Here is a 27,860-nt window from a genome sequence, read left to right on the forward strand (position 1 = left end):
TCTCAGCAATGTGAAATTCAGTATGAAATATTGCTGCCCTTGAGGCAGCGACATAATCATTAATTCATTTATATTTTCTATAACGTTTTAGTGACTGGCTTTTTCATTCTGATGATAGACCAGCTGAAAGAAAGCAATCAATTGATGACTCGACAGGGGTGAAAACTAACTAACCACTGACAAGAGTGACAGTATATGATTAGTAGACAGAGGTGAGGGTTGGAACGTAGATGGAATCAGCTCCCACTTCCCCACAGTGGTCTGTGGTGGTACATTGCCACAGTACTGCAAACGCAGTACTTGAACTAATTTGCTTGGAGCAACAACTCGCTCCCAACCCAGCGGGAGCATTCCACCGTTTTCTGGCAGAGAACGAACGGCCTCAGACTCTCATCCCGACGAAGCTAACACGACATCATTTGCAAAAAGAGGTTCCCAAACCAGATGTTACTGGCGTTCAGATGTTTTAACTCATATAGAGAGTGTGTGTGTTTTCTGTCTTTTGCATATCTCGTGTACTTCCTTTATATGGCACATGTTTGCTGGAGGTGGCGGGGAGAGATAATTGAAAAATAGTTAAAGGACAAGAGAGACAGGTTAAGGGAAGTGTCATTTTGGACAAGAAACATAATGTTCATTACTAAGCGGAAAACCAAAAAAAAGGATTGTTAGTGGGAAGATGTCCGAGACAGCCGATTTTGAGAAAATTATATAAGAACCAGCTGACAGATCTTCTCAGGGAGACTTTTCTCTGTAACCCCTTTTGTGTGTTGCTGTTAAACGCTCCTTCTTGTACAAGAATAATAAATTCAACTTAAACTTTGATACTTTGAATCCAGTCCTCCTTATTCAAGGGTTCTTCTTTAAAAATTCTCATAACACCAGACACCCTCAATATCAGATCTTATTAAGCTTTTAAAAAAAAACAGTTTCTTTGAGTTTATGGTCACAATCGCTTCTTCCATGCAGAATGATTATTATTCTATTATTATTTTCATTATTATTGTCCAATTCAGAGTAAAAGAGACGATAGTGCAGGCTGTGCTTTAGTGCGTGGGAGTGAGTCTGTCCAGAACTAGGCAGTGCTGATCAAATGTTCAAAAAACATATTTTAGTTCACTGTTTAGCTATAACACAAAAAACCAAGCGCAGCCCAACTTGCAGCACGTCACTTGTTGCTCTTGTTCAAATATGTTTTTTTTCTGGCTCCACAAAACAAGACGCCGACTATCATAATAACAAACTGCAAGCATCAAAACCACATGGTGACGTTACAGTAGGTTTACACTTGGGTACAACAACCTTGTTTATTACAGTAAACCAGGCAAGGAAGCTGTTTAGTTTATGTTTATGTTCCACGGCCTACACCAACATTTTCATCATTGATATAATCGCTTTAGAATATAACTGACTTCCCTGTGGGAATGAATTTCTTTCTGTCTATTATCATTTCACTGTGAATGTTATATGGTCATATTATAGACATATGAACACATTGGGGTCCACTTAACTATGAGCTCAAACGCTGCAAGTAAGGATATGCAGTATATTGTGTTATGGCAACAAAGAGAGAGAATAAGCTACTACATATTGCCTGTAGAGTTTTGTTGAGCTGAACACAATCCACCTAAAAATGATTCATAATGTGTCACACGGAGGCATCAACAGCCCAATTAAGCTTTGGATCACAGAAAGTTAAAAATGCCCCTTTCTTGGTCATGAAGTCCATCTTGCCAAACAAGACAGGTAATTTATAAATGTGTTTGAGTTATTACATGTTTGTGACTTTTAAGTAACAGCTGCTCAAGGAAAGGATTTGAGCAAGGAAAGTATGTCTGATAGCTTGTGTTTCTTCAATAAATTCTTAACACCAAGAGCCTAGAGGTTGTCCGAAAGTGAAAATTACTGCACTCTGTCATGGACAAGGGCACAAACCAAGAGTAATGGCTTAGCACCAACTTTTGTGTTCTTGTGCCAGAGTGGATTGAATTATTATGTTCCATAAAAGTTTAATGGGATTTCAGCCGGCCTAATATATAAAAGGGGGGGGGCTGCAAGATGGAGTCCCTGTTCTTTGGTGTCTCCTTTATAGCTCTCTGCTCTCTATACCATCTGACAGGAATCCTGGGCAGGAAGCAGCCAAACAAACAGCTGAGTGGACACAATGTTTCATGCTTTGGATTTTGATTCACTGGCACATTAATGTGACGTAGCAAATCACATTAAGGGAAACCTTTAAATGCTATAGTGTCTATTTCTGCAATGAGCACAGCTTTTCCCTTTACAGTGCTGAGCGGGGGGAATTTAGAAGTGTGCCTAGTCAAGGTCTACATCTTTGGGTCTAAAATTCCACTTACAACGCTATTAGGCTGAAGTGCATCTCTGTACCTCCTATAAACCTTTTTATGTATCAATAAAAAACATTCTCTGTGCTTTTGTTAAATGAAAACAAAATACATGAAAGTATCTGGACAATTTCAGTCAATTCATTTGGCCACCACTGCACATTTTGCCTTCTCTGTACAGGTTTGATTGATGCACTCTTCCTTATATGTGACAAGATGTTTTAAACCTTCAAAGAAATATTCTGAATTGAGATTTCATGTGCTGCTGTATTTACTGCTGATGCTCACAATACACACATGCTTTCACAATACAAGACGGTTGAATGGTGTCAGTTTATTGGTAGGTAAACGTTCCTGTAAAACTGTCAGGAAACACTCATGTCATATGCTGCAGATCATATCGGCTGTGACAAGGTTGTCAGTGAACACACAATATGGGAAGCAGTCCCATCACTGCAAATGTCATCATCCACCATCATCAAAACTTCTCAGTGGATAAACATGTGTACTTTACTCCAAACACTTGTATTGCTGCTCATAGTCATATTCTCACTTATATTTTGAGTACTACATTCAGTTATGAGGAAAAACTATTATTATCCTGCATTACACTTGTGTAATGTGTGTGTGTGTGTGTGTGTGTGTGTGTGTAGACTCATATTAATAACAATCAGGGCAAAGCCTGGATGTAAGAGATGTTTATTTAATGAATACTCTGTGGAGTTTTTTTTTTTTTTTTTTTTTTTGTATTTTCCATATTTCTCACCATTTTAAACATGTTTCCCTTTTAACTGTTCTTTTTTGTTGTTGTTTTTTTAATTAATAAAACATTTAAAAAACATTTTGGATGCTTTGGAGCCTGCCATGTTCACACTGCCACAGTATCATCTTCTTCACCTATTTTATAGACACATCCCTACTTTTTAAAGCATATTACCCACAAAAAATATAGAACTGAACAATGAATGAGTACTATGAGCGCACTTTTTGATTGAATGTCAATGTGCACATATATTTTGAATTAATGTAACCGCCATAGAGTGTAAAAACATATTGGTCAGACATTTCTGAATTATTTTTAGGCTGTCTTGACCCAATTGGTTTTCTGTCAGGCCTGACTCCTGCTGTGCTTCATTTACATTCAGAGGCAGGCGGTACTGATTCATCTCAAGGCATAGTGGCTAGGTATTCTGCTAACTGCAACCCTTATTGGCTCAGAATTATATTAGAATACGCAAAACAAATACACAATGCATGAATTAACAAATAATCATGATGTTTTAGATGATGTTACTGTATATTGTCTCACAACACAGAAAACTTCAGGGCATTTGATTACAGAGTCTGTCACTGACACCTGAAACCATTTGACAAATGTCTTTTTTTGTTGTCGTTACAGCATTCACGTTACAGCTCGATTGATGTTTCATTGCTGTCACAATTAATTAAGAAAAGTTCCACTACATGAGCGGAAGCAAGGTTTGTTACAGCATTGAAAAAGGAACAACACAATACATTTTACAGCATTGCAAAGTGCTAAATGTTGTATTTTCACAGTGCTTTTTTTGTTTACAATATGCAGAGAAGTCTCATTTCTAGAAATGGATAGCACAGACAGAACATTACAATATCTAGCTGCTAACTACTGCAAAGCAGGCAACAACACATGGACGTATTCTTTGATGCTGAAAGCAGCTTGCAGAATCCCCCAGAGCGCACTTATCTTGCAAACTTATCTTCAGCCCTGTTTCCATGATTAATGTATTAGGTTGGGGACAGGGATAAGGTTTTAAAACAGGAGGCACCAAGTAACGTTTTCTATGTTTCTCTAAAAGTCACAATACTCAGCAGCAATAATTGTCTTAACTTCTACATCAAGCAGATGCTAAATGCTTTTCAAGCGCTGTGAAATGCGCATTGATTAACAATGCAGCAGCTGTCAAATATATACAGTACCAGTTGTGACCGTGTGCTAGAGTCTCGGTGGCTCCGTTGCCGAGTGGTATTCTTCTGCAGAATCAGCAATGTTTTCACTTGAATGAAAACCATGAAGCACTAATATGAACCATATTTAAATACAGTATGACATATGGGTGCTCATATAGTGTGTGTGTTCATATTGCGTTTAGGTTTATAGATAAAGCTGTTTCTGTAAGGTACAGACATGTCAAGATACATCTCACAACAGACTTTTACAGAACTGTGTACATACTGCAATGGAGATTAGATATACACGTATGATGTTAGCACAAAGCTGAAATTACTCAAAAACACTTCAACAAACATACAAAGAAAGAAAAATCATGCAGTAATTACACTGAGAGGCCTCTTTTCCTGTTTGTGTGGCCACTGACCTCATTGTGGATTGGAACAATGGGTAGAAAATAATACTGATAGGATGAAAGGTAAGGGTCACAACTAGCCAGAGAAAACAATGAAAATGTTCAGTGTCACAACATCTGTGTGTGTGTGCTTACAGTTATATAAACCCAGCTTGCATCTACATGTTGTTTTCTTGGCTTTCAACCTGCTTAATGATATTAAAATACTCTTTGAAGATGCAGAACTTCAAAAATAAATAAATATCAATCTACAATATGGCGATGGCTACACCAGAGTCGTAGTGTCCTTTCATCTGAGTTATTCTGGCAGCTAGCATGAGCAGTAGACCAGTGGCCACCTCCAGGCTGTAGGACAGCCAAGCTGCAGCTAAGGACCAGCCAAAGGAAACATCCACGTTGGGGAAGTTCTCTGGAGACACGATCCGTTCGAACTCCTCCATGGCCTGGTTAGAATATTTGATGTAGATGCTGACCCCAGTCAGGGTAAAAAGACCTGATGGTGCACAGAAACAGACGGATGATGAAACAATTCATTTTGTATCTAGAATGTGGAAAATGATCCATCTTGACTAATTAGATGAGACCTACCTGTCATAATCACCACAATGATGATAATGAGGTCATTAAAGTGATTATGCATGAATTAGCAAATAATCCTTTCCCAACATAATTGTGTGTGAAAGTCAATGGATGGCATTAGATAATAAAGATCTCTACACCAAATAATGAGAAACAGTTAGTATAATTTTAAAGCATTAAAGATTTAAAGCAATTTCAAGAAAAACATTTTTCGCACTTCAGTCCAAATTATTCCAGCAAGGTGCTTCTAAGTTTAATCAGATCATCTACTACCCGTCTCCACAAGAGGAACCTGTGATGTAGGTATGACAGTTCTACTGTTTTTCTTTCCTTTTTATTCTCTACCCAAACAAATAAATGATACATCTGGAATAAGTATTACCGCACAAGTGGGTCCTTTAAATATCACATAGCGCCACTCCACTCCATGCACATTTCAGACTGACCTTCAGCAACAACATGCAAGATAGAACCACTGCACACACCGCGCGACCGTGTGCTGTAATTAACCTCTGCTAATAACTGATCATTATGAATTCCACCTGTTGGCTTGTCTATCAAACCGTGTGTTTAATTTGTATGCAGGCACAACAGAATAGAGAAGAAAGAAAGAAAGAAAGAAAGAAAGAAAGAAAGAAAGAAAGAAAGAAAGAAAGAAAGAAAGAAAGAAAGGAAAAAAGAAAGAAAGAAAGAAAGAAAGAAAGGTAAGTACAAATGTGACGAACAGCGGTTTCTACAGACTTTCCTTCCACTGAACGGGATTCAATTTATTCACATATCAAAAGACGAGTTACAGTGAAATGTATTGTAGAAGATCATTTAACCTTTTAGCATTAGCCTCGTGTATCTAGACTCTTCTTCTTGATCACAGTAGGGAGAAAATACGTTATCCAGTTGGTTGGGATCCTTAAAGATTCTCCTAGCCTTATTTCTGCAGCGTCTTGGGCACGATAACACTACCAGCTGAGCCAACCACTCTTTGCAGCGTGCACGCTTTGTGGTTTTGTTCAGTGCTGTTCCCGTAGCAGACAGTGATCTTCCCTGTCAGGATGCTATCAGTGTTGCAGGTGTACAGGACAGGATACCTGAAAATTGTTTTAGCATTTGAGGTGAAACATCCTAGCCTTTCTCATGGTTGTGATGTCGAAAACACAGCTTCTTCCTAAAGTCAACTATTGTCTGCTTTGACGTTCAAGAGGAGGTTATTGCCTTGGCTACTGCACGTCACTTTCTCTTTTTCTTTCAGCTAGGCCATTTCATTGTTTCCAGTGATCAATAAACCATTTTCATGTGGACTATTATTATTAAATTACAGTAATAATTGGACTCATCTCATATAATTACATAATACGACCTTCTGACCTTTGATGATTTTGTCACCCTTGCAGTCCTGCTTAATGTAGAAAATTACCCACAATCTTGCCCCTCCCCGACTGAGTTTATCTCCTAATGCTCAGATAACATCAGGCAAACAAGAAAATCTGTCAAAGGCAATACGGTGTTTAGTACAGCAAAGGTCCAACTAAATTTGGCCCATTATCATTCTCTGTTAGAGCTGCAATCTTGAAACACGTTCAGACAATGCCCTAGCCTCTCTCTCTCTCTCTCTCTCTCTCTCTAGTTTTGAATCACAATTGCAATCATGGCTGAAACATAATCAATCATCTGAAAAGAAACCAAAGTACTAGACGTAGACATATTACATTTTTTTGTACTACATAATGTGATTTTAGTTTTGTATGATACAATCCAGTCTGTCTTGCATTCAGGTGTGCAGATGATTAGATGTCCCACAAGGGCAAGATTTCACCTTTAGTTTTAGTCTACATCAATTTTGTAAGTGTAGTCCCATGTGTACAGTATGACTTTTATATTTTTGCACTTTATGTGATGTCTGAGCTGTGACTCACACAGTCAGTTTTTTCCAGATCTCATATTCCCAAAGGCCTGTCCAAAGTCCGAAGAGACAGATTCATCAGGACTGCAGTACGTGATGTGTGTTCAGAGTGGGACTTCAAACACTTACCGACACATACTGTAGCTCAACATAAAAACCTGTGTTTGGGTGTTCAACTACTAACTCTCAAACATCTCAGACTCAGAAATAGGTTGCTAATGTATTGGATAGGTGGAAAAAATCCATTACCAATTTTCTGCTTACCTAAAACCAGGGTGGTTTTTTGAAAGTGGAAGACCTTGCAGGTCTTTTGATGTAGAGATCTGGACAGGACATTTGGCACAAAGCATGAATTTTGCTGTCCTTTCTGTGTGACATGGGAGGCTGAGCCTGTCAGCAGAGATGATAAAGTATATAATAATACCTTCCATTTCGGTGCCACATTCATGCATTCACCCTCAACCTGAGCCAAAATGAGATTCAGACTCATTCCCTCTGAGTTTCACACCCAATGAAATGTATTCTTTGATAGATGTTCTATTTTTTTTGTATTGTATTATTGTGACTGGTCAACAGTTTGAACCCATCATGGTGAACGAGAAAAGCAATCTACTAACCCTGCTGATGAAAGGGTTTCCTTAAAATGTAATTTAAGGAACCAGCGGATCAGGTCTCCTTACTGCATGAGCCAAATCTAAAGCATTTCTGCTCAAAGATGACTCTCCAGTGTCGCAGAAGAGGATGTTACATGGTTTTATCTTTAAACTACTATTCCACTGGACAGTGGCAGACTCTGTCGTCTGAAGGAAAGGTGTGAAAGAAAAAAAAGAAGAGCACTAGCTGCACAAGGTGCGGCACAGAAAGTCAAGATACATTTATGGTGAAACAGTTTGGCGTGTTACGTGACTCAGCAAGTATAACTATTAAATACAGTTCATTTTCTAGCATGTTAGGCAGCCTATATCATGTTTTCACGTCACACATTAGTGCACTTCATCACATTTTGTCTACTAGGAGGGCACCCTAGAGGGCACTCTATCATGTTTTATCTACCGTAGGGGCGACGGTGTAGTCATGCCTGCAGAAGTAGGTATACTCTTAATTTATTTCCCAATTTCTTTTAAAGCAGCCCGTGAAGCACAGGATAAACGCCCCATGTTACAAACAGGAACATGTAAGACGGCTCTTGCAATTTTAGCTCACTCAAAAATGTATATTTGCATATCTTCACTTAACATGCCTTCAGGGAGCAATGATCATTATAGAATTAACACTCACCACAGAGGAAGTGCAGATTTTGTCATAATTACTGGTCCACAGGCAGTTGAGACTGCATAATTATGCATTTTCAGAGAAGTATTCCTTATTCCTTACCCATTCCTCCCTCCATCCACAAATCAGAGTGGCAATACCAAAAGCCGACTACTGCTGTTAAATATTCAGTTTATATTTCTGAGCATTCAAAACGCTCTTCACATGAGATGGTTGGAAATTACCATTCAGTGGATCAAATATCAGGGCTGTGCACCATTATGAGATCATAATTACATTTTAGGAGGATGGCTGTTTATGATTTGACTGTTGATTGAAAAGTCCAAGATTATTGGGACTGTGTTGTGTTTAACAGGTCTATTTTATCACACTCAATTTCTACAAAAAGCAAATTAAATTCTGCTCATATTCTATGCTCTCTGAAACCTACAATGATGTAAGAAAGACTCTGCGGATGATTTCAGGGAGAAGTTTGACTGGATGTTTCAATCAAGGAGAAGCTCTTCTGCAATTTTGTGCCACTCCATCATGATAAGCAATCATTCCACATGCTGTGATCAATACTGTTAATTATGTCCATCTTCACAGTGAGTATGTCTGTTTTGTGCCTAAAATCATGGTCAGGCACATCAGGAGCTTGCAATCATGATTTATTTTATGCAAATCTGACTGGGAAGTGCCAGCGAAAAAACATCATCAGCAAATCATTACCTCAGATTAGTTTCATTCACACCATTCTGCATTGTAGTGTCACAACTGTGATCTAGCATATGAGAGTCATTTAGTGCCTACTCAGAAAGAGTTTAAATGCAGAGACTGAAGTCTTGCACAGTCTGCTCACAACGGTTTAAAAGTGTTTCTCCTTATTTCTTTATAAAATCCCAACCTCCACCCACTCCTACAACAATGTGAGTGAAAAGATCATTACCTAACTCAACTTAATTACATCAAATGGGATTTTAAGTCTCCACGCAGAGAAATTAAAAAATCTTTTCCTGCATGATAAAACATTTACATTGGTTTTCTCACTGGCCCCTAGTCTGCCTCAAGACAGGTGTGAATCAGTAGGCACAGAGTGCACCACACGCACACAATATACCTATTGTATATACGTGCATGTGTGTTGTGCCGCCCACACATTTGTTCTTGCGCTGTGTATCTTGCACACTGGCATAACCGAGCAAAAGATTCGCTTCACACCAGCATATGTGTAAAGAATGTGTATTTGTTAATTATCAAAACTGTGTGGACTTACTGCAGAAGAGAAAATAGGAAGCTGATCCAGCCAACAATTTGGGACTGCTGGCTAACGAACTGACAAGTCCAAAGATCCAACCAAACACCAGTAGGACGAGGCTGAGGGGCAACATGATGACCACCACCTTGTGCAAGCCTGCAGACACAACCCACATATGGACACACAAACACACGATGGTTACTGCGCTTAGTGATTTAAATGCACTGTAACAAGTCAGCTGGATTTATACCTGCTGAGTGCAACCATTTGCAAGAGCAGTTAAGATTTTCAGATTGATTTCTGCCATCCAGGGAGCTATTGGTTTTCATTCCCATTGTCAGTAAGGTATGAAAATCAACTTGCATCGTGTTGAAACTTGCTTAAGATAGCTTCTGTCACAGTGGACAATCTATTGCTGTATTTAATGGATAAACAAGGACTGTTGCAGAAAACACATTATCCTTTCCAAAATGTTCGAGCTTGTTTATTATTATTTGTATGTCTCCTGGATCATAGATTTCCTGAGAACAAACTGTTGCTTGTGAATGTAATTTCTTCCGCAGCTGACTTACTAGTTTAAATTCACGTCATTATCACCTCCTGTGTCAGCTGATACAAAACAAAACCAGCACTCACCGAGAAGATGTCGTTCTGCTTCTGACAGGCTGGACATATTTGCTGTGAAAGATGGGATGACTGAGCTTCTGTTTGCTCCTGAAAATGTCAAAGGAAAAGGTCACACATGACAGGACGTGTGGACAGAGCTGTGGGACTGTGCAAAATTGTCACTGGATACCAAACAGTGTCAGTTTATATGCTGATGTGATATGCTGGTAAGATGTGTTCGATTTCTAAAATACCAAACCAAAAATAAAAATAAAATAAAAAATAGTCCATGGTCTATTCATCTGTCATTCTGATCAGGTATACTTTGGGTCCTCATTTAAGCAGCAGACTGATTCTAACCCTCTTTTGGCCTCTTAATCATGATCCATTGCTAATTTCACTTTTTAGGTCTCCTTTAGGTCTGCGAATGCCCCCCTCCTTTCTGCTTTTTTTTCCCGTTTGTAATTGCATCCCGTCTGATGACAATGCAGTACCTACCTTTCAGAAACGTACCCTTTGATCACTACCTATTCACATGCTGTCTGTTTTGCTGTAGACAAAAGCTTAATTTCATCTGCTCTGGCTGAGCTCACTGACTCAGATCCGCTCGGTGTCCACAAGTTCACCAGTGTACCGGCACGCTTTGATAGACTCACATCATTACAGTGAACCTCTGAACTCGAGTACCTCTGGACAATTTGGATCTGCTTCACATTACTTGGCACAAAGCAAAAGAGAGAAAGAGAGCACACGATGGTTGCAGAGCTTGCCATTGTTGGTTTCTGGTTGTACATAGCCAGTTAATTCACTAAGGCAAAATTTGAAGGACATGGATATAAGAAGCTTTTTCAAACAAAAAAAAAGTGTTCAGTGAAGCACATTTGGTCAATGGTGACTTAGCTTCACTCCATATTTTCCCCCTGGTCATGCACATCCCTTCTGCAGTGGCTTCATAGCTCCAAATGGGGTCCTGCCCCCCCCCCAGTTTGAGAACCACTGCCTAACCTACAAGCTCCTAACTAGTCTAGGTCAGTGGTTCTCAAATAAAATGAATTGATAAATAACATGTGTTAATGGTCTTTATAACATCAATAAGATGTAGATTTTGGTGGGCATATTGCTGAGTGCTTCCTTATTACGACCAGGACAGGAGAGGAGGAGAAGAGAACAGATGAGAATGAAGAGTGCGGCAGACAAATGAGACAAGAAAAGAGCCACTGGAGAGGGGGAGAAGAGAAAGGTATCAAATAGATAAGACGCAGGGTTAACACAGTTTGTCACATTTCAAATGGAAAATAAAGGAAGCAGAAGCTACAAGACCAGGATTCATTTCAAAACTGAAGCACTGACAACATACATATGACATAACATATGACTGCTTCATCAGCATAAAGGCTCTTGTTTTTCTTAGGGTTTGACTCCTTTTCTGTAAATAAAAATAATGAACTCAGACTGTAGAGCTTGTATGGCAGGCTTGCACCAAGACTTTGTGTCAGTGCATGATCCACATCACAGGTGAAAACTGCAGGAAGAGCTTCACAACAACATGTTATTTCATTTTTTAGCATTTACTGCGTAAACTATACATGCACCAACAGGAACAAATTGGACACCTCTGTGACCTCCAAGCTGTGCAGCAATCAAACGGATATTGCAGCTGTGTCGAAAAATATCCTTAAGCACCTTTCTGGTCTCCTGGTGTACTGGAGGCGGCTGATACAAATGTGAGGGGGTTACATTTGCTGCAGTTATTACTTAAAAGAAAGCGGGAAAAAAGGTGATATATCTAATCTAATATAGATGTTATCCCTGTGTAGTTTATTACTTATTTAATGAAAAGTAAAATCTTATTGGGGAATAAATAATTCATCATATGGCCTCATTTATTTCTGAGATAAAAGCACTGACATGTCACCCTAGTGTCACAAAACTGATTTACTGCAAGCTGTCTTACTCCAGTAGTAAATCAAGGCAAATATAGCTCCTGACAATAACCACTGCTGGTAATAAACACGGTAACGCAGCAACATCAGACATGATCCATGAAGACAAATCTTCGCAGCATCACACTCACAGCTGAAATTTTGCTTTTTTTTCTCCTTCTGGGCAACATTACGAGCAGTCCTAGTGTTTGCATGGGTCAGAAACATGCCTGATTCCAGAATTACAAAGATAAGTTCATTTAAAAATAATAATAAGGCTTAGGATTGGACCTTTAATGCATTTTACGCACAGGTGACATATGCTTCTTAAAATTACCCGACGGTGAAAAGCAGCGCAAAAGTTGTTATGGAAAAAATAAAGGCTGCGTGCGATTTGATTACATCTCTCTCTCTCTCTCTCTCTCTCTCTCTCTCTCTCTCTCTCTCTCTCTCCTTCTCCCTCTCTCACACACACCATACTTAGTCATAAAGACCCTCCGAATATAATCTCATGCAAACTACACACTACAATGTGCAGACTTAAGTAGAACTGACATACCTTCATTAATTCTCCACAGTCCAGAATGTGAACTCAGGTCCTCTGAACCAGTGTGGTTGGATTTATTCACATCGATGATGTACCAGTAATCAGTCCCAATAGCCACAGCGAGGAGGCTAAAACTGAGCAAACCTGTAAACCCAGCAGTAAGGACCACCACTCCGTACCTCATCATTATGTACAGTGCACACGCAGAGCGCACTTACAATAATATTCTGTGAAGTTTTTTTTAAAAATGTTTTTCTACACTGTAATTTGCATCGACGCTCCAAAAGGCGCGGTGCGTAAAATCTCTCCAGCTGGATCCATCCTTGTAAAGTCATGCTTCTCCATGGCTACCACGGTCCTAAAATGTAATTTAAGATAGAAACTGAGAAAAAAAACCCCCTGAAAAATCCAGTAATTGTTTCCAGTTTACTTTAAAAGGAACAAAATAAAGATAAGAAGAGAAGAGAGGTGCGTCTTTCTCAGCAGCCGCTGCTTGTAGCACACCGTCACGTACGGTAACTGTGGCTTTCAGGGGCAGCGGCGCTCCTGGAGTGATCCACAGTCAAGTTGGGGGCAATAAATTGCCACACTTCCGCTGCCGAATTCCAAAATAAAACCCAAAGAGGACATAAGATGAGAAGGTGCGTGCTATTTATTATTATTATTAATATTAATATTATTATTATTATGCAGAAAAGCCCATATCTATCCAAACTGTAGCCTATTTTCAACAGCAACTGTGACCACATTTATGGTGTATTTTAAAGTGTACCCCACCCATCTACCAATATTACCAATATTACCAATTGCCAATATTATATAATATAATATTACCAATTACCATCTACCAATATTACCAATATTGACAATATCTACCAATATACCAGTAATGCCGTCAAAATGTGGTGAAATAACCAGACTGCCTTTATAAAAATCAAGATTTAAGGCTAACTTTGCACTTTGCTGATACATGAGGAGCCATAAGTAGTTAGCAAGATAATTTTAGCATCAGTCTCTGAGGTAGGTGTTTTGTTTTTGTTTTTTGGTCAGTTTGAGTCTTAAAAATGTAATTGAATCTCCACAAATAGTACAATTCTAGAACAACATAGCTTAAGCATTCACCTCTTTAAAAACAGTATGTAATAGAAGCACCTGTGGCTACTGTTACAGTCTGGAGACTGTCTGGCTTTGAATCCACATTTTGACAATACATTTTTCTCCCCATTATTATTTCTGCCATGGGGGCCATGAGTGAAAAGCAATTTTCAATTCCTGTCACTGAGGTCTCGACTTTGACTACTTGCCCAGTAGTCCAGGACATTTTGAAGCCATTGCAGTGTAGCTTTATGGTTATACAATATATCAAGTTTCTCTTGCAGGCTGCAGCAGGCTTTCACCATGCTTTCTGCATTATCAGTGTTCAGACAGGAGGAGGATTTCAACATATATTGCCCTTTTGAAATTCAAGGTCAGTGCGTCACCCTTGTGGGAGTAATTCATTTTCACGTGTGTAAGATTAAAAAAGACAAGCTGTTTTTGAAATTCCACCACCCTCTGATTAGTACTGACATGGAAAGTCAAAAAGTTTCTTTAAAAACTGGAAAGAAGAATGGATATGAAATATTAAAGCTCAGATATAAAGTTGTCCAGCTGACAACTGGACATTGCAGGATTATTCCTGAAAATATTCGCTCTGCACAGTCAGGGACAAAACGTAGCCTACTTGCTGTGTTTGAAAAGGGCAGCTGTGTTACTGCTGGAAGAGTACATGCTGGCTGTCTTTTTAAAATTCACAACCAGATTCACAGACCCATTGCTCAAAAGCACATCTATGCTTTGACAAAATCTCTTCAAATTCTTAATTTTGTGTACTCTGCATCAAAAATAAAGTAAGCTGTTGTAGACAGCTCACATGGGAACGACAACGTTAAAGCCTTGACAGCCATCCCAGAGTATAACCAAACTCTTTTTCCATGCAGTTTATTTTATCCAACAGAAATAGGTGCGCAGATGTAGAATGTCTTCTGCCATGGCATGATTGAGGCTGTTTTCATAAAAAGCCTCATTTTATACATTCTCATAAGACGTCAAGAGGAAGGAAAGATGGATTTGCCAAGTATAGGATTTCCTTGTAGTTGAATTGCTTTCCAGTTCTGTCGGCTCAAATGCATTCACTGCGACATGTATGACAGGGGTACATCAGTACCCAGTAAACAGACATGTGCATTGACATAGACTCAGTTACATTCATGTGTTGAGTGCAGAGCACATAGACAAATTAATCATGTCTTCATAAGGGTGACCTCCCTGTGGCACGGAGATGCAATCTTTGGAAGCGTCCTTCATGGTTATTGAGTGGACCACCTTTTATCAGAATAATGTCAGCTCTTAATGGTTATATATATATATAGACATCTGTTGAGAAATAAAAACACTTTATTTTCATTGAAACAATATCCATGTAACATAATTGCTCCTGATTATCATTTAACTGACAGAGATGTCTCACAGTTATTTCTATTTTACAATCAACATATGTTTAATTGAAATATTGCAGTATTCATTATCCCAGGCTTTTGCACAATTTCAAGAATGACATGTTTTTATTTGTAGGAGAACAGATGACTTTGATTTTAGCTCAGTTTAACAGCCGAAGTAATTAATGATCAAACTGATTATATTTGATCCTCAGCATCTGTTACATATTACAGAGTCTACTGCTCAGATTATATCTTGCATTCAAGAATAAGCATGAATAATTCAATTAAACATTTGTACAAAAGTAGCCTGGACCTGTAATCCTGTGTTAATATGCAAATTCTTTCATATTAGATGGAAAACAGCGATGACATGGTCTGAGGTTTCACAGTTGCTATGGCTCAGTTACAGTCTACCGAGTATTTTCACCAGTTGATGCAAACGCATGCAGGTTTGTTAAAGATCTGGTATGTAAGATTTAGGTGGCTTCTATTTACAGAATATGGCCGACATGAAATATAAGAAAGATAACTTTATTTTTGTTTTCAAGTGTAAAATAAGTCAGTTAGTGATAGTGCTCAGTCACAGCAGCAGTTGCAAATGCACATATACTACATGCTATAGCATATGCATGCATGCATGAGGTTTTTTGCTGGTATTATCGAGTAGGTCTCAATAAATAAGTGCATTAAAATAGAACCGGTGACAATTATGTGTTTAGTGCAGAGCACATAAACAAATTAACTATGTCTTCATAAAGACAAACAAATGATGTCTTTATAAAGGAGACCTCCCTGTGACATACAGATTGGAGGCATGGCAGCTTATAATGTCAGCTCATATATATATAGATAGCTATATAGACACAGACATATATATCTATCTATATTATGTGCCCTTTTCCGACAGCTAACATTGGATCAGTGAAGCATTGTTAACATGACACATTAGATTCCTGTTCTGAATCATTTTGTAGATAACTAAATCTGTTCTGTTTTTGCAGATTTATTAGAAGAACAAAGAAGGAATTGCCTCAGCCTCATTGTATCCAAACTGTGGAAGATTGCATAAAGATGTTTGAGCAGCATGATGAACCAACTGAGCATCACAAGGTAGGAAAAGGGGAAGTCACAAGTTAACCTTTCCTCAGTTCTGATAACAGAACTAGCTCTTTCTCTCGTTCAGCTACCTCTGCTTACACAGGAAACCATCTGTCACTCTGTCACCGAGTCGCTGTCTGTTTCTTTTCTCGTTGGAAGAACGAATCCTGGGTTACGGGGTTTATCTTTGTCCACCAGTCTCAATCGCTAGGTTGCGGTCATTCATGTCTTTGCTCACAATGCCCAGAAAATACACCTCAGGGTTAGCTTTAACTTTTTTTAATTTGGTTGGTGAGGTCTCTGTTGAGGCCGTGCATCAATGAGTTGATCCTCGTGAGCAGCCCACTGAGAGGACTTGTCTTTGTTTTCCTCTTTGCGTAACTGTGTAATGGTAGGAGCTGGGCTCATTGGGTTTAAGGTGTTCATTTAATTTTATTGCTCTTTCTTGGATTCTAATTAAAAGTAAAAATTGGTCTATTTCAGGACTGCGTTGGATGTGTGTTGTGTTTCAGTGGACTCTGAGTACTGTGTGTTCTTACCAATTTCAGTTTGGGTGTTAATCCCATTTTAAATAGCCTTGTTTTGTTTTGTCAGTGTCCCAACACAAAACTACCATATTGTGAAATTGGTTTTATTATGGATTTGAACCCAACGGTAGGCGTCACATCGTGTGGTCGTGTGGTTATGATCACAGCTCAAGTTATGCGATGTGTTTGTTCAATCTCAACAGAGCTATTTGAACCCTATTTGTATTTCACTGAGATATCTGGAAAATCATGACCTTGATCCTTTTTTAGATCCAGTGCCAAGCCCAGTTATGGTAGTAAAATACAGCTGTTGTTGTATTACTTCTTTATATTTGGCCAGCAATATCTAACAGATGGAGACCAGGGATATCTGAAGGGTGAAGGTGTGGTTTGTTGTTTAATAATTTGGTTTAAAACCAATCTGACATTTGATGACATGATTTTATAAAGGTTGTTTTGCAGAAGGTTGCTACAGACTATCTTGTTATTGGGTCAAATCTATTTACAAATTTACAGATTGATATGGTAATCTCCAGTGGTGTACCCCTTACTCAGAGTAGAAATACTCTTAATTAAAAGTCAAGCATTCAAAATGTAATTAAAAGCCCCTATAAGGAGTTGATTTTGGGGGTGGAAGTCATTAAGAGTAGGTATGAAAAAACAGTCAGTCTTCACTTCATTATGTAGAATAGCCCATTTAATTTATTGATTATATTTTATTAATATAATATTTGCCTCTGAAATGTAGTGGAGTAGAGGTATAAAGTAGCAGAAAATAGAAATACTGCAGTTAAATACAAGCACATTCATTGAAAGTGTTGTTTGAAGACTACAACACACCTGAATATCAAACTGAGCTGATGGCGGTTGAGTTGCATTGTTGGTTATGTAGACGGCAGGTTTTGACAAGGAATGCATGGAATAAAAATCACCCTTTTTTGAAAATGTTTAAACTGCCTATCATGAATTTGATGCAATTCTAAATTGGCGGAGCACTGTTAAGATTAAGTCAAATCTACATTGTTTTAACAAGAAGGCTGCTGACCTTAATTGTTGTTACTACTCTTTCACTCTTTCTTTGAACATGAAAATCTGTCCAGTTCCTGTCTGTACATTAAACAAGTCTGTGAAATGTGCACATTTCTTTGTTCTGTGTGTTTAACTGGATCCAAAGAGTTGGCTGAACTTAAATCATGCCAACATAATTTGCATAAAAGCTTAGAGTGTCTCGCCCATCTGTTTAAAACAAACCCTTGCTCCCTTGCCTTTAATCCAAAATGAATCAGAATTTATGGATTTCTTTCTCGATGTTGAGATAACCTCCTCGCAGGATCTAATCAAAAATTCTCAGTTATGCCTCTGACAGCCTAGAAAGAATAACTTATTTTAGCATTGTTTGTCCAGAACAACACTGGCTGCAGGCAACAGTAGTCAGTGTTGCAGTTCAGCACACAAAGGAGGAAAACAGGGCAAGTAATGGATATTGACTTCTAGCCATCTATCCTCACCAGTGTTCTAGTTTTCTGGTTCAAACACAAACAGAGAGAGGACGAAACTTGGGTTAGAAAAGTTTGTTACTTGAAAAGTTTGTTACTTGGTTACTTGAAATGAAAACATTTCATTTAGTTTCAGAGATATTTTAGACCTCGTTTGCAAATGGTAAAATCTTTGGCGTTCTCATTCTCTTGAGAAGTTACAATTGGAGGCAAGTTAATCCATTACTTCTCCACTTCAGTGAGTACTGTGCAATTATCAGGATTAGTGGAGGAGCATTTATGGGCTGTGATTCTCAAAGTAAATTTTGTCTGTATATTTCTATAATTAAATAAGAGCAGGCGTTGGGCTTGAGAAAAGTTTACTGTGTGTATGTGAATGTGTGTGGGAGACACAACTGAAATGCTACACTTTGTTGTGGATAAATACTTTGAAACACTATGAAACTCTAAAGGAAACTGAAAGACTGACGCTGTGAAATCATGTCTTGATTTTTTTAAGTACACATAAGTATTGTGTTCTGCAAGTGACAGCTGATGCCAGCTCGAGTTGAAAACTTAAAGATGCCGAAAGCGTTAACACATGTCGGGGAAATTGATTTCGTTGTGGTGGATTGCTAACAGGTGTTTGTGCTTGTCGTGATTACAGCTGGATTCACTCCTTTCACAGCCCTTGTCACTGACTATTACTGTAGCAGAGAATAAACTAAGAGAGGTACACACTGCCACCCAGTGTGATGAATGGGAAATTCATCTTAATAATACCACAGAGATCAGAGACTCCTCTCTGCCTTTTATTTATGGGTGAATGCTGATGTGGTTGGACTGTGTTCCAACCAAATAGCTGAGAAATGCACATTTGAGCATTTTGGTTTCAACCATTGGCAAGTGTAGAAGTGTAACTACTCTACCTTGGTTTCATTTATGTCCCCTAGTGAGCCAGCTTGCAGTATATCAGGACCCTAATGCTAGCATCAGTTATTAATTACACAGCTTTTCTTACAATGTCAACATTTGCACCATGGGAAAAAGGCTTATATTTTAAATATGTCATCTGCTGCCATACAGTACAGCTAGTCCCTATCTATATTATTATAGACCCCTTTCACACACAGTTGGAAAAACACAGGTGGTAACATGAAGAAGAAGATATACTTTATTAATCCCTCAATGGGGAAATTATTTTTTCATTTTACATGCATTTTAACCCGGACACACACACATGCAGTACAACGGCATAGACAAGCAAACGTGGAGAGAGATGGTGGAGTGATGGGCAGCCAGCCAGACCAGCGGCCAGCGAGCAGTTGGGGGGGGGGGTGTCACTGCCTTGCTCAAGGGCACCTCGGCAGTGCCCAGGAGGTGAACTGGCACCTCTCCAGCTACCAGTCCACCTTCCATATTTTGGTCCATGTGGGACTTGAACCGGCCACCCTCTGGTTCCCAAGCCAAGTGGACTGAGGACCCTATGGACTGAGCTACTGCCGCCTTGAATGCCATGAATGTTGTTGATGCTTCAGTTTTAGGGTGCTGCCGTACTGTCACACTTTCGTAAAGTTAGGTATGTGAAATAATGTGTGATGACTTAATTAAGAGAGCATCAGCCAAAGCTCAACTAGTGGGAAACCATGTAGAAAACTTGATCAAAATATATAGATTTTAGATTTATTTGCAGTGCCCTCGTAGATAAATACAGATCTGATTAATAATCACATCCTTCATGATCACTTGCAGATTACATCTATCTTCATTCTACTTTGTTCCATTTCATTAGGTTTATGTTTTTGTTTATCGTGCATAAAAACATGTTGTTGTTTTTTGTATTATGGCTTACTTGTACAGCTGAATGAAGTCAGTGTTGATTGCATACGTCTTTTTCAAAATGTCTGCTATATAAGTGGACTTTTGAGTCATGGGTGCTTGCTGTCTTCTGACAGTCACTGATAACAAATAATACATGATACGAATTAAGTATACTTTCCAGTATCTTGCTCGTGGATACTAACAATCATTGGCCAACCCCCTGTACCGTACACACATAATAATAAATAATAATAAGAATTCTCAAGTCCAAAAGTCAACAAAGACATTGTCAGGTTTTTATTGTTATCAACATTTTCAAAAAAAGAAAACAAAGATAGTGAAACATCTATATTTAGATTAGAATACATACTAAAATATTCCTGGAGGCTCTCTATAGAGCGGATACAGGATGCATAGGTGACCAAGCCTTTTAGACCTTGTTTTCTAACATGTTTCTATTTATTGTGAATTGCACACATCACAAAACCATTGGTTTAGACATCATACTTGAACTACTGCAGATTTTATTTCATTCTGGGAAATAACTTTCAAAAATCTACAGGATACATTGTATACAGGTTCAGGTTGTCCTCTGTGCTGCACACCAACATTTGGACCAATAAATTCTGGGCAGCTTGTGCCCTTAGCGATTTGATGGGTGTCAAGAGTCTGTCGTCAATACAAAGTTCCCCTTTAAAAGAGGTGTGCTGCCTAAGGGTATACTAGAAGCTACTGTTCACATTTTACAAAGCAGTGTTGGGTGAGTTACCTAGAGGAAAACTCCAGCATTTTGGGAAATACAGTTGTTTGCTATCACATCCAACATCCAAAGTTAGATGAGAAGATTTAGTTACAGTGGGATGTTCTGGCAGCAGAGAGAAGGCAGATAACCCAGCGCTGTAACATGTTTTCCAACAACTCCAAAGCTGTCTAAAGGAGAAGTTTGCTGACACATTGTAGCTGGGTTTGACTAACAACAGCTGGGCACATAGCATTCATTTCACAAATAAAATTTGTGGCATCCTCTCATCCGACTGTTGGCAAATGTACAAGAAACCAGCATCATATTAAGATTTGAATTCACATTTTTATAGGACAACATGGTTGTAATAGCCTATTGAGCTTTCTTATAATTTTACCACCCAACTCTGAATATGAGAAATGGGTACAACAGGATATAGAGTGCAGTATGGTTTAAGGCCCCTAGGCAAAACATTTATGTATAAATGCTTCAAATGTGGTGCCCCTTTGGTTTCTTGCTTGTCCCTGATATGGATATATGACATTTCTACTGATGTGTTGTTCCTGAATATGACAGATCTCTGTAATTGTATATGTGTTACACAACTATAGTAAGAGATGTATGCACTTATGCTGAATTAGGTACTCTCTAGATGTGTATTGCTCAGCATTGCAGAGGCTCCTCAGACAGTACAGTCTATTTACTCCAGTCCACTTCATTTGCTTCATATTGTGCTTTTATGGAAGCCGTAAATGGTCCATTAAGATAAATGAAAACACCATTGGCACCAGCAAATCATGTCTTTGAAGACAATGGTGCATTGTGTTGGTGCTTAGAGTGATCAAATTGTTCTCTTAGAACATGTCCAAGTATTGAAATCATTTAAAAGCTGTAAACAAATGTGGTGGGGGTTGTTGACAGAAGTAACAGATGTTAAGTAAACCAAAGGATGCAGTGATTGATTGATTTGCAGTGTGATTGTTGTTCGTGACTAATGTGTCTTTCACTGCCAGATTCGTATCAGTTTTGCCAGTGAGATAAATTGGCAGACATCTTATCAGAGGTAGTGGAATTTAGCAGCAACAGAAGAAGTAAGTGTTCATTTGTTGCCATGCTTTCTAAATAGGCCAAACAGACAAATGTGTCAAAGGCAGCAACACCCTTTCACAGTCCCAATTCAGACCAAACCAGCACTGCAATGAAAACACAGGTTTTTCCATTCATTTGAACGGCGGTATTGTGTTTTGGCTGTATTGGTGTAGGCTGCACGGGGTGTTAAAAAGAAAACAGCGACAGCAACCTGAGATATCACTAATATGAATGTGATGGCATTGTCTAAACTATGATATAGTTCCTGTTGTGTTCTTAGTTTATTTCATGTACCCAGCTTCTACTTCTGAGTCTGCCTCATGCTGCAAAATAGTGACAGAAGGAAGACGTGAAGAAGAAGAATGAGGGAGTGCTGATTTTTTCCCTGATTTTTTCATAATCATTACATTCAGCACAAATAAACACACCCCTAGCAGTCCACCCCACACACATCGCCTGATTTGGTCTGAATACTGCCTTTATTTGTTTCTCTGTTCAGTGACTGATCAATGTGGTGGCACTCAAACATATATGGTACTGTAGCTATATTGAACAAAGTGTGTCTGAAAGAATTGGGACATCCAGTGTCTTAATCTGTATTTGTGAAATTACACATTTTCAACCAGTATGTGTTGTTTGCTGTTGGCATTGTCATTTAAAAGACAAAACATTTAACATTTACAAGAAAACCCACGCGTATCGTCCTCAAGCGTTCACTTCTTCCCAATTAGAAAAAACAAAATAAAACATCGGGCACCTTGCAGCTAGTATAAAAACAGGCAGGATAAATGTTACCCGGGCAGTCCGCATCATTTGAGCTGATAGAAACAGGTGCTGCACCCCACCTTCTTGTTCCCTCTTTGAGGGCCCTGATTAAAAGGGATCAGTACTCCCAAAGAGCAGATGCATCAACAGTTGTACCATCACCCATAAGCGTACCTCCCTGGTCACCACGAAGGTACTTGCCACTGGAGCACTTGATGGCGATGCGTCCATGTTCCGGGAACTCAAGGAAAAAGTCCTCTGGCTTCTCTCCATCTGAGCACACTAGGCCACTGCTCGAGACGTACCAGAACTTTCCATTCACGCCTACAGAAAGATATCAGTGGATTATGTTTTAGCCATTCACAGGCTGCAGATATATTAATTGTTATTCAGATATTTAGCATGTTGTACACGCATGAAAACACTGACTTTTCACATTGTAGGCGCCATCGTTGAAGATCAATGAGAAAATGTCATAGACAGATCGATTTGCATTAAGAGTGTTGGAGTTTTTATGGTGACACACAAATCCATTCTCTCCACTAAGAATCAGCATAGGGCGGTTGATGAGTTTCATCAGGAATAATTCATCATCACCTGCAATGAAGGACAAATGCAGTTTATCTGTTATGCATAGGGCAAAGAAACAGCTGAACCTGTGGTGGCATTTTCAAACAATCACTGAATCTTAAGTGGCTTGCCTGAAAGCACTTACCCACTGTATCGCTGACTGCTGAGAGCTGCCCATTCTTCTTTGTGCACACATACTTTCCATTACTTGCTTTGAGTGCCACCCTCTGTCCTCGCCACTCAATGTCAAACATTGTATTGACCTCTCTGGGAAAAGATAAAAAAGACGTAGACGGGCAGAGAGGCTCGAGTAAGAGGTATGCGAACACATCAATGAAATTCAAGAAGAGCTACTTACACTTCTGTGGCAGTGGATTGGATCTCTCCATGTGTCACTAGAGTCCAGTAGGATCCGCCATTGGTCCTGAACATAGACTTTTTGCTCTCCTTATCAATCTCCATCTGAAATGTCTCCATGTCTGTCTCCACATCCTGATTGGCTGAAATACTGACTCCTGGTTACAAGGGAAGAATAGCTTTGATATTTGTGCTGTTGTGCAATAGAAATTATGGATTACAATGTTACATCCTCTTGAATGCCATTTGCTCTCCCAGGCATTGTCAAGGAGACTTCTATGCATAATAGCAATCCAACATTTAATTACATCAATGCCTTCTCTGTGCACCACATAATACAATGACTCATCCAAGGTTTTTGTCTCCTCATAAAGGGGGCAAGGGCCGGATAAAAAAAAAAAAAAAAAAAAAACTGTACGCACAAAGACACACTATGCAAATGCATTCTTTTTTCACAGATTATGTCGCATTGGCAAGGTTCTTAAAAAGCAATAGAACAGCTGTCATTAAGCACAACTGTACCTATTTATACCACTCATGCTGCTAATTGGATGGATAATATTGAAACAGTGCTTCACGATTCAGTATTTAATTAAAAAGTGATTAACGTAGACAAATGATAACTGTGAGTAAAAAGAATGATACAATGAATCACTAATAACTAGTTTTAACTGTATAATTGTGCCTTTGATTACTCTATTTGAACTTTATTTATTATAAACCACTCACCCCAGAAGTTTTGGTCAGGTTGGATTGGACAAGTGAACTATACCACAGGATTGGATCTTTTGCCCTTTTTCCCACCATGAAAACATGTCATTATTAGAACCTGTGTCGTATGTTTTGCTCCATGCTTGGAAGGGAGCATGAGGCCAGAAAGTACATCCTACACTACGTGACTTTAAACAAATTTTATGTAATCAACTCGTGTAATCTGTTTTGCATGCAAAAACAATTGTGTAACTTAAGGTGAAACCTACACAGAATAAAATCCACACTAAAATCTTTCTAGTTAATCAGTGTCCAGTTCTCTAAAACTTTTTTTTTAGCCATTCTAGTGTTACTTAATCCACATGTATTAACTGTCTGGTGTGTAAGGTGGTGGAGAATACACAGACACACAACTTAAGTATGTGTGCTGTACTTCAAATTAGATGCCACGGAAATATCCTTCAACCTTTCTCTTAAGCCTGTTACAACCCTAATCCCCCAGAGTCACCCCTCCACCCTTCATGTTCATTCGCTTGCTTTAATTCCCTGAGTGGTGAAATGCAAATCTGCGCTGCAGGGCCCACTAAGCAGCTTTCAGTGCCTTGTTCCTTAAAAAACGTGGAACTGCCACAAGGCCATACACTACAGTTAAAAATTATTTGCCCTACATTACGAGCACAGAGTACCTGGTTGTTGAAATGTTGTCCTAATGGTGACCTTTTACCGCAGCATTTTATTCATGCATAGGCAAAATAATGACTGCAGTTTAAAGTTTGAGAACCTGATTCCTAAAATATGCTATGCTATATGCTATATTGCCTGTGTATTGTACCGCTAGTTTACAACCATATCAGAGATGTCCTACATAAAGGGGAGCAAGGAGTTGTTTTAATTCAGTTGTAAAGATTTAAAAGCTGCAAAAGAACACAATTTGCTCCCCTGTCCTCTCACATGGTTGACTTATAATAATTATATGGGCTGATCAGATCGCATCACACAGGCTGACAAGAGACCTTGTAACTGATCTGTCTTGCAAGGTCTGTCTATAGCTCTTTTTTGCTGACAACTCATTGCCACATTGGCCAACTATAGATCCACATAATTTGGAAGACGTAACTCGATGGATGTCAGTAAAGAGTGAGTAGCTGCAGGGCTTAAAGTCCATTGATGGTAATTGACACCCTTGGGGCACAGATCTGCCCAAGAGTCATTTGCACGCTGCTTAATCTTCAATGGACACACATTGGAGGTGACAAAGCCCATTACCACAATTACCACCACAGTATGGCTGTCAACCATTCTGGATCCAGCATGTAGACAGGAAAGGCAGTGCTTTCTCTTAGCTGATAAATTATACACATCAGCTTTTTTGTCAAAAGGCACACTATGTACTGTACTGTGCTCTGTTAGATATTTTGCACAGGCCCATGCTCTTAGCAAACCTCAGTACCTAAACCTAGTAAGTAAAAAACACATTTATCTTACTGCAAAGTTAGCAAAGAGTCATTTGAAAACGGTTGTAGACTCTGTTTCTAAAAAATAAAGTGCACTGCCTATTAAAGGTTCTGAAAATGTTCTCACATGCTAGCTGTGGTAAAGAGCACAAAGACTTAGAGCAGCTCTATAATGATTGCAAAATCATAGTGGAGAGAACTGCTGTCATTTTATCAAAAGTGATACATTAAAAATAATATATATATATATTCATAATTTCTTCGTTCTGTAAGAGTGAACACAGCATGGAGAGTAGTTCTAGCTCACTCTAGTACTCTAGTACTCTTATTATATTACATTATTGTACATATCTTTTGCCTCAGTTTGAATAGATTCAAGCTTCTATAACTTTTCATAATAAAAGTCATTTTCATTTCAAAGTTCCTCAATGCTTAATACTAGATTGTGCAACTTTTTCTGTATGTAACTATTCAGTTTTGTAAATATCAAATCCTCGCTTGTTTACCATTACAGAAGAAAGAGATGTGATTACACAAAAAATATGCTTTTTTTGTCAAGACTGCATCACAGACTGATTACCTTGCTTGACCGAGACAAATCTTTTATTGGCAGCTTGAAAAACTACTTGTGGATGACTCTCCTCAAGATCAAACAGCTCATCTTTGCCAGGCTTGGAGCATCGGCCAGATTTCAGTGTCCCTGTGGGACCCATTGGGGTCAGATATTTCCCATCACAGTCTTTAAAAGCCAGCTTGCCAGATTTCAGCTCCAATGTAAAGCTAGTAGCATTGCTGTTCTCCTTCACCAGTTTGCCATCATTGCTAAGGAAACGGCTGTCACAGGTCTTCAGGCTGTACTTGCCGTCCAGGTATACCAAGGTGACCAGGGAGTCCACTCCCCAAGGAATGTTGCTGTCCACTGAGATCTCTCCATCTGAAGCAGACAGATGAGCATAGCGCTTACGTGCCACACTGAGCAGGCTGGCCTGTGGGTGCAAAGCCAAATGGACGGCCCACAGTTCCTGTTCCCCAATGGCTTGGGCAAAACAGGACAGGTAGTCAGCCGAGCCTCCAAAGTAACGCAGGTAAGGCTCCGATTGCAGTGCCCAGCGACCATCAGATTGCGGCACAATAAGGAAACGGCATTCAGGGTCAGGCTTCTCTGCCCCACATGTAATCTTCCCATCTTTGTCGGAGGCCAGGTAGCGTCCCAGGTGGCTGCGAAGAAACACTACCTGGCCATCTTGCTCGTCATGCTCTAAGGTCCAGATTTGTTTCTTCTTCATGCTGATGCCTGAAGCGTTCACCTTGAAACCGAATGCCTCAGCCGTCAGGTAGCGGTTCTCATAGTTTATGAGGCCAAACTGCAGCTTCAGGGCCCTACTAATTCCGTTTGGGGGCATGCTTGAACAGGCAACACGTAAAGATTGCAAGTAAAGAGGTTTAGGACAAACAAGGGAAAGGGTAATGAGGGAAAGCAGGCATGAGACTGAAAAGCAAAAATAAAATGATTTCTCCCCTCTTCTTTCTCTCAAGCCGTGAATTAGCTCCACTGATCTCCCTTGATAGATTGTGTAGTTTTGCTTCCTTCTCCTGTCACTTTCTCTCTTTCCCCAGAGGGTTAGCACAGGCACTTGCTCTCTGTTCCTTAATGAGTTAGGATTAAAATCAGCAGGACACAGCACCTCAATCCAACAAGCCGCTGACGTCACTTAACAGTGCACCAACCACAAACCTCCCCTCCTCCCTCTCCTTCACTAGGAGCACACTCAGTGCAGATTCATTCTCTATCTCTTCCATATCTTCCCTTTACTCTTATCTCTTCCTTTTGTTCTACAGCCTTGTCTTCCTTCCCTGTAACTCACACTGACACACTCATTTGTCAACCTGACTTCCTTTTGGTTGTTAGGCTCATATTTAGGTCCATATACTAGTAGCCACACCGTGCAGCCCTTGGATTATCCCAGCTTTGATCTCCTGGTGAGCCACAGCCTAATTGGAAACTGTCCAGAGAGTAAAGGTGC

At 39.3% G+C, this 27,860-nt stretch overlaps 2 protein-coding genes across 2 annotated transcripts; both read right to left on the bottom strand.

The window, feature by feature from the left end:
• Positions 1-3,131: 3,131 nt before the first annotated feature.
• LOC104925064 (transmembrane protein 235) lies at positions 3,132-13,284 on the bottom strand. The gene is made up of 4 exons (XM_010738598.3): positions 12,760-13,284; positions 10,309-10,386; positions 9,691-9,828; positions 3,132-5,180 (listed from the first exon to the last, which is right to left on the bottom strand). Exons 1-4 carry the CDS (start codon positions 12,932-12,934, stop codon positions 4,936-4,938), a joined length of 636 nt encoding a protein of 211 aa, XP_010736900.2. The 5' UTR covers positions 12,935-13,284; the 3' UTR covers positions 3,132-4,935.
• A 7,163-nt stretch (positions 13,285-20,447) lies between these two features.
• On the bottom strand, positions 20,448-27,465 carry fscn2a (fascin actin-bundling protein 2a, retinal). The gene is made up of 5 exons (XM_010738597.3): positions 26,417-27,465; positions 23,673-23,829; positions 23,460-23,581; positions 23,174-23,341; positions 20,448-23,068 (listed from the first exon to the last, which is right to left on the bottom strand). The coding sequence occupies exons 1-5, from the start codon at positions 27,237-27,239 to the stop codon at positions 22,863-22,865; spliced, it is 1,476 nt and encodes a 491-aa protein (XP_010736899.1). The 5' UTR covers positions 27,240-27,465; the 3' UTR covers positions 20,448-22,862.
• Positions 27,466-27,860: the final 395 nt, after the last annotated feature.

Source organism: Larimichthys crocea, chromosome XII (assembly GCF_000972845.2).
Source record: "Larimichthys crocea isolate SSNF chromosome XII, L_crocea_2.0, whole genome shotgun sequence".
Lineage (NCBI taxonomy): Eukaryota > Metazoa > Chordata > Actinopteri > Sciaenidae > Larimichthys > Larimichthys crocea.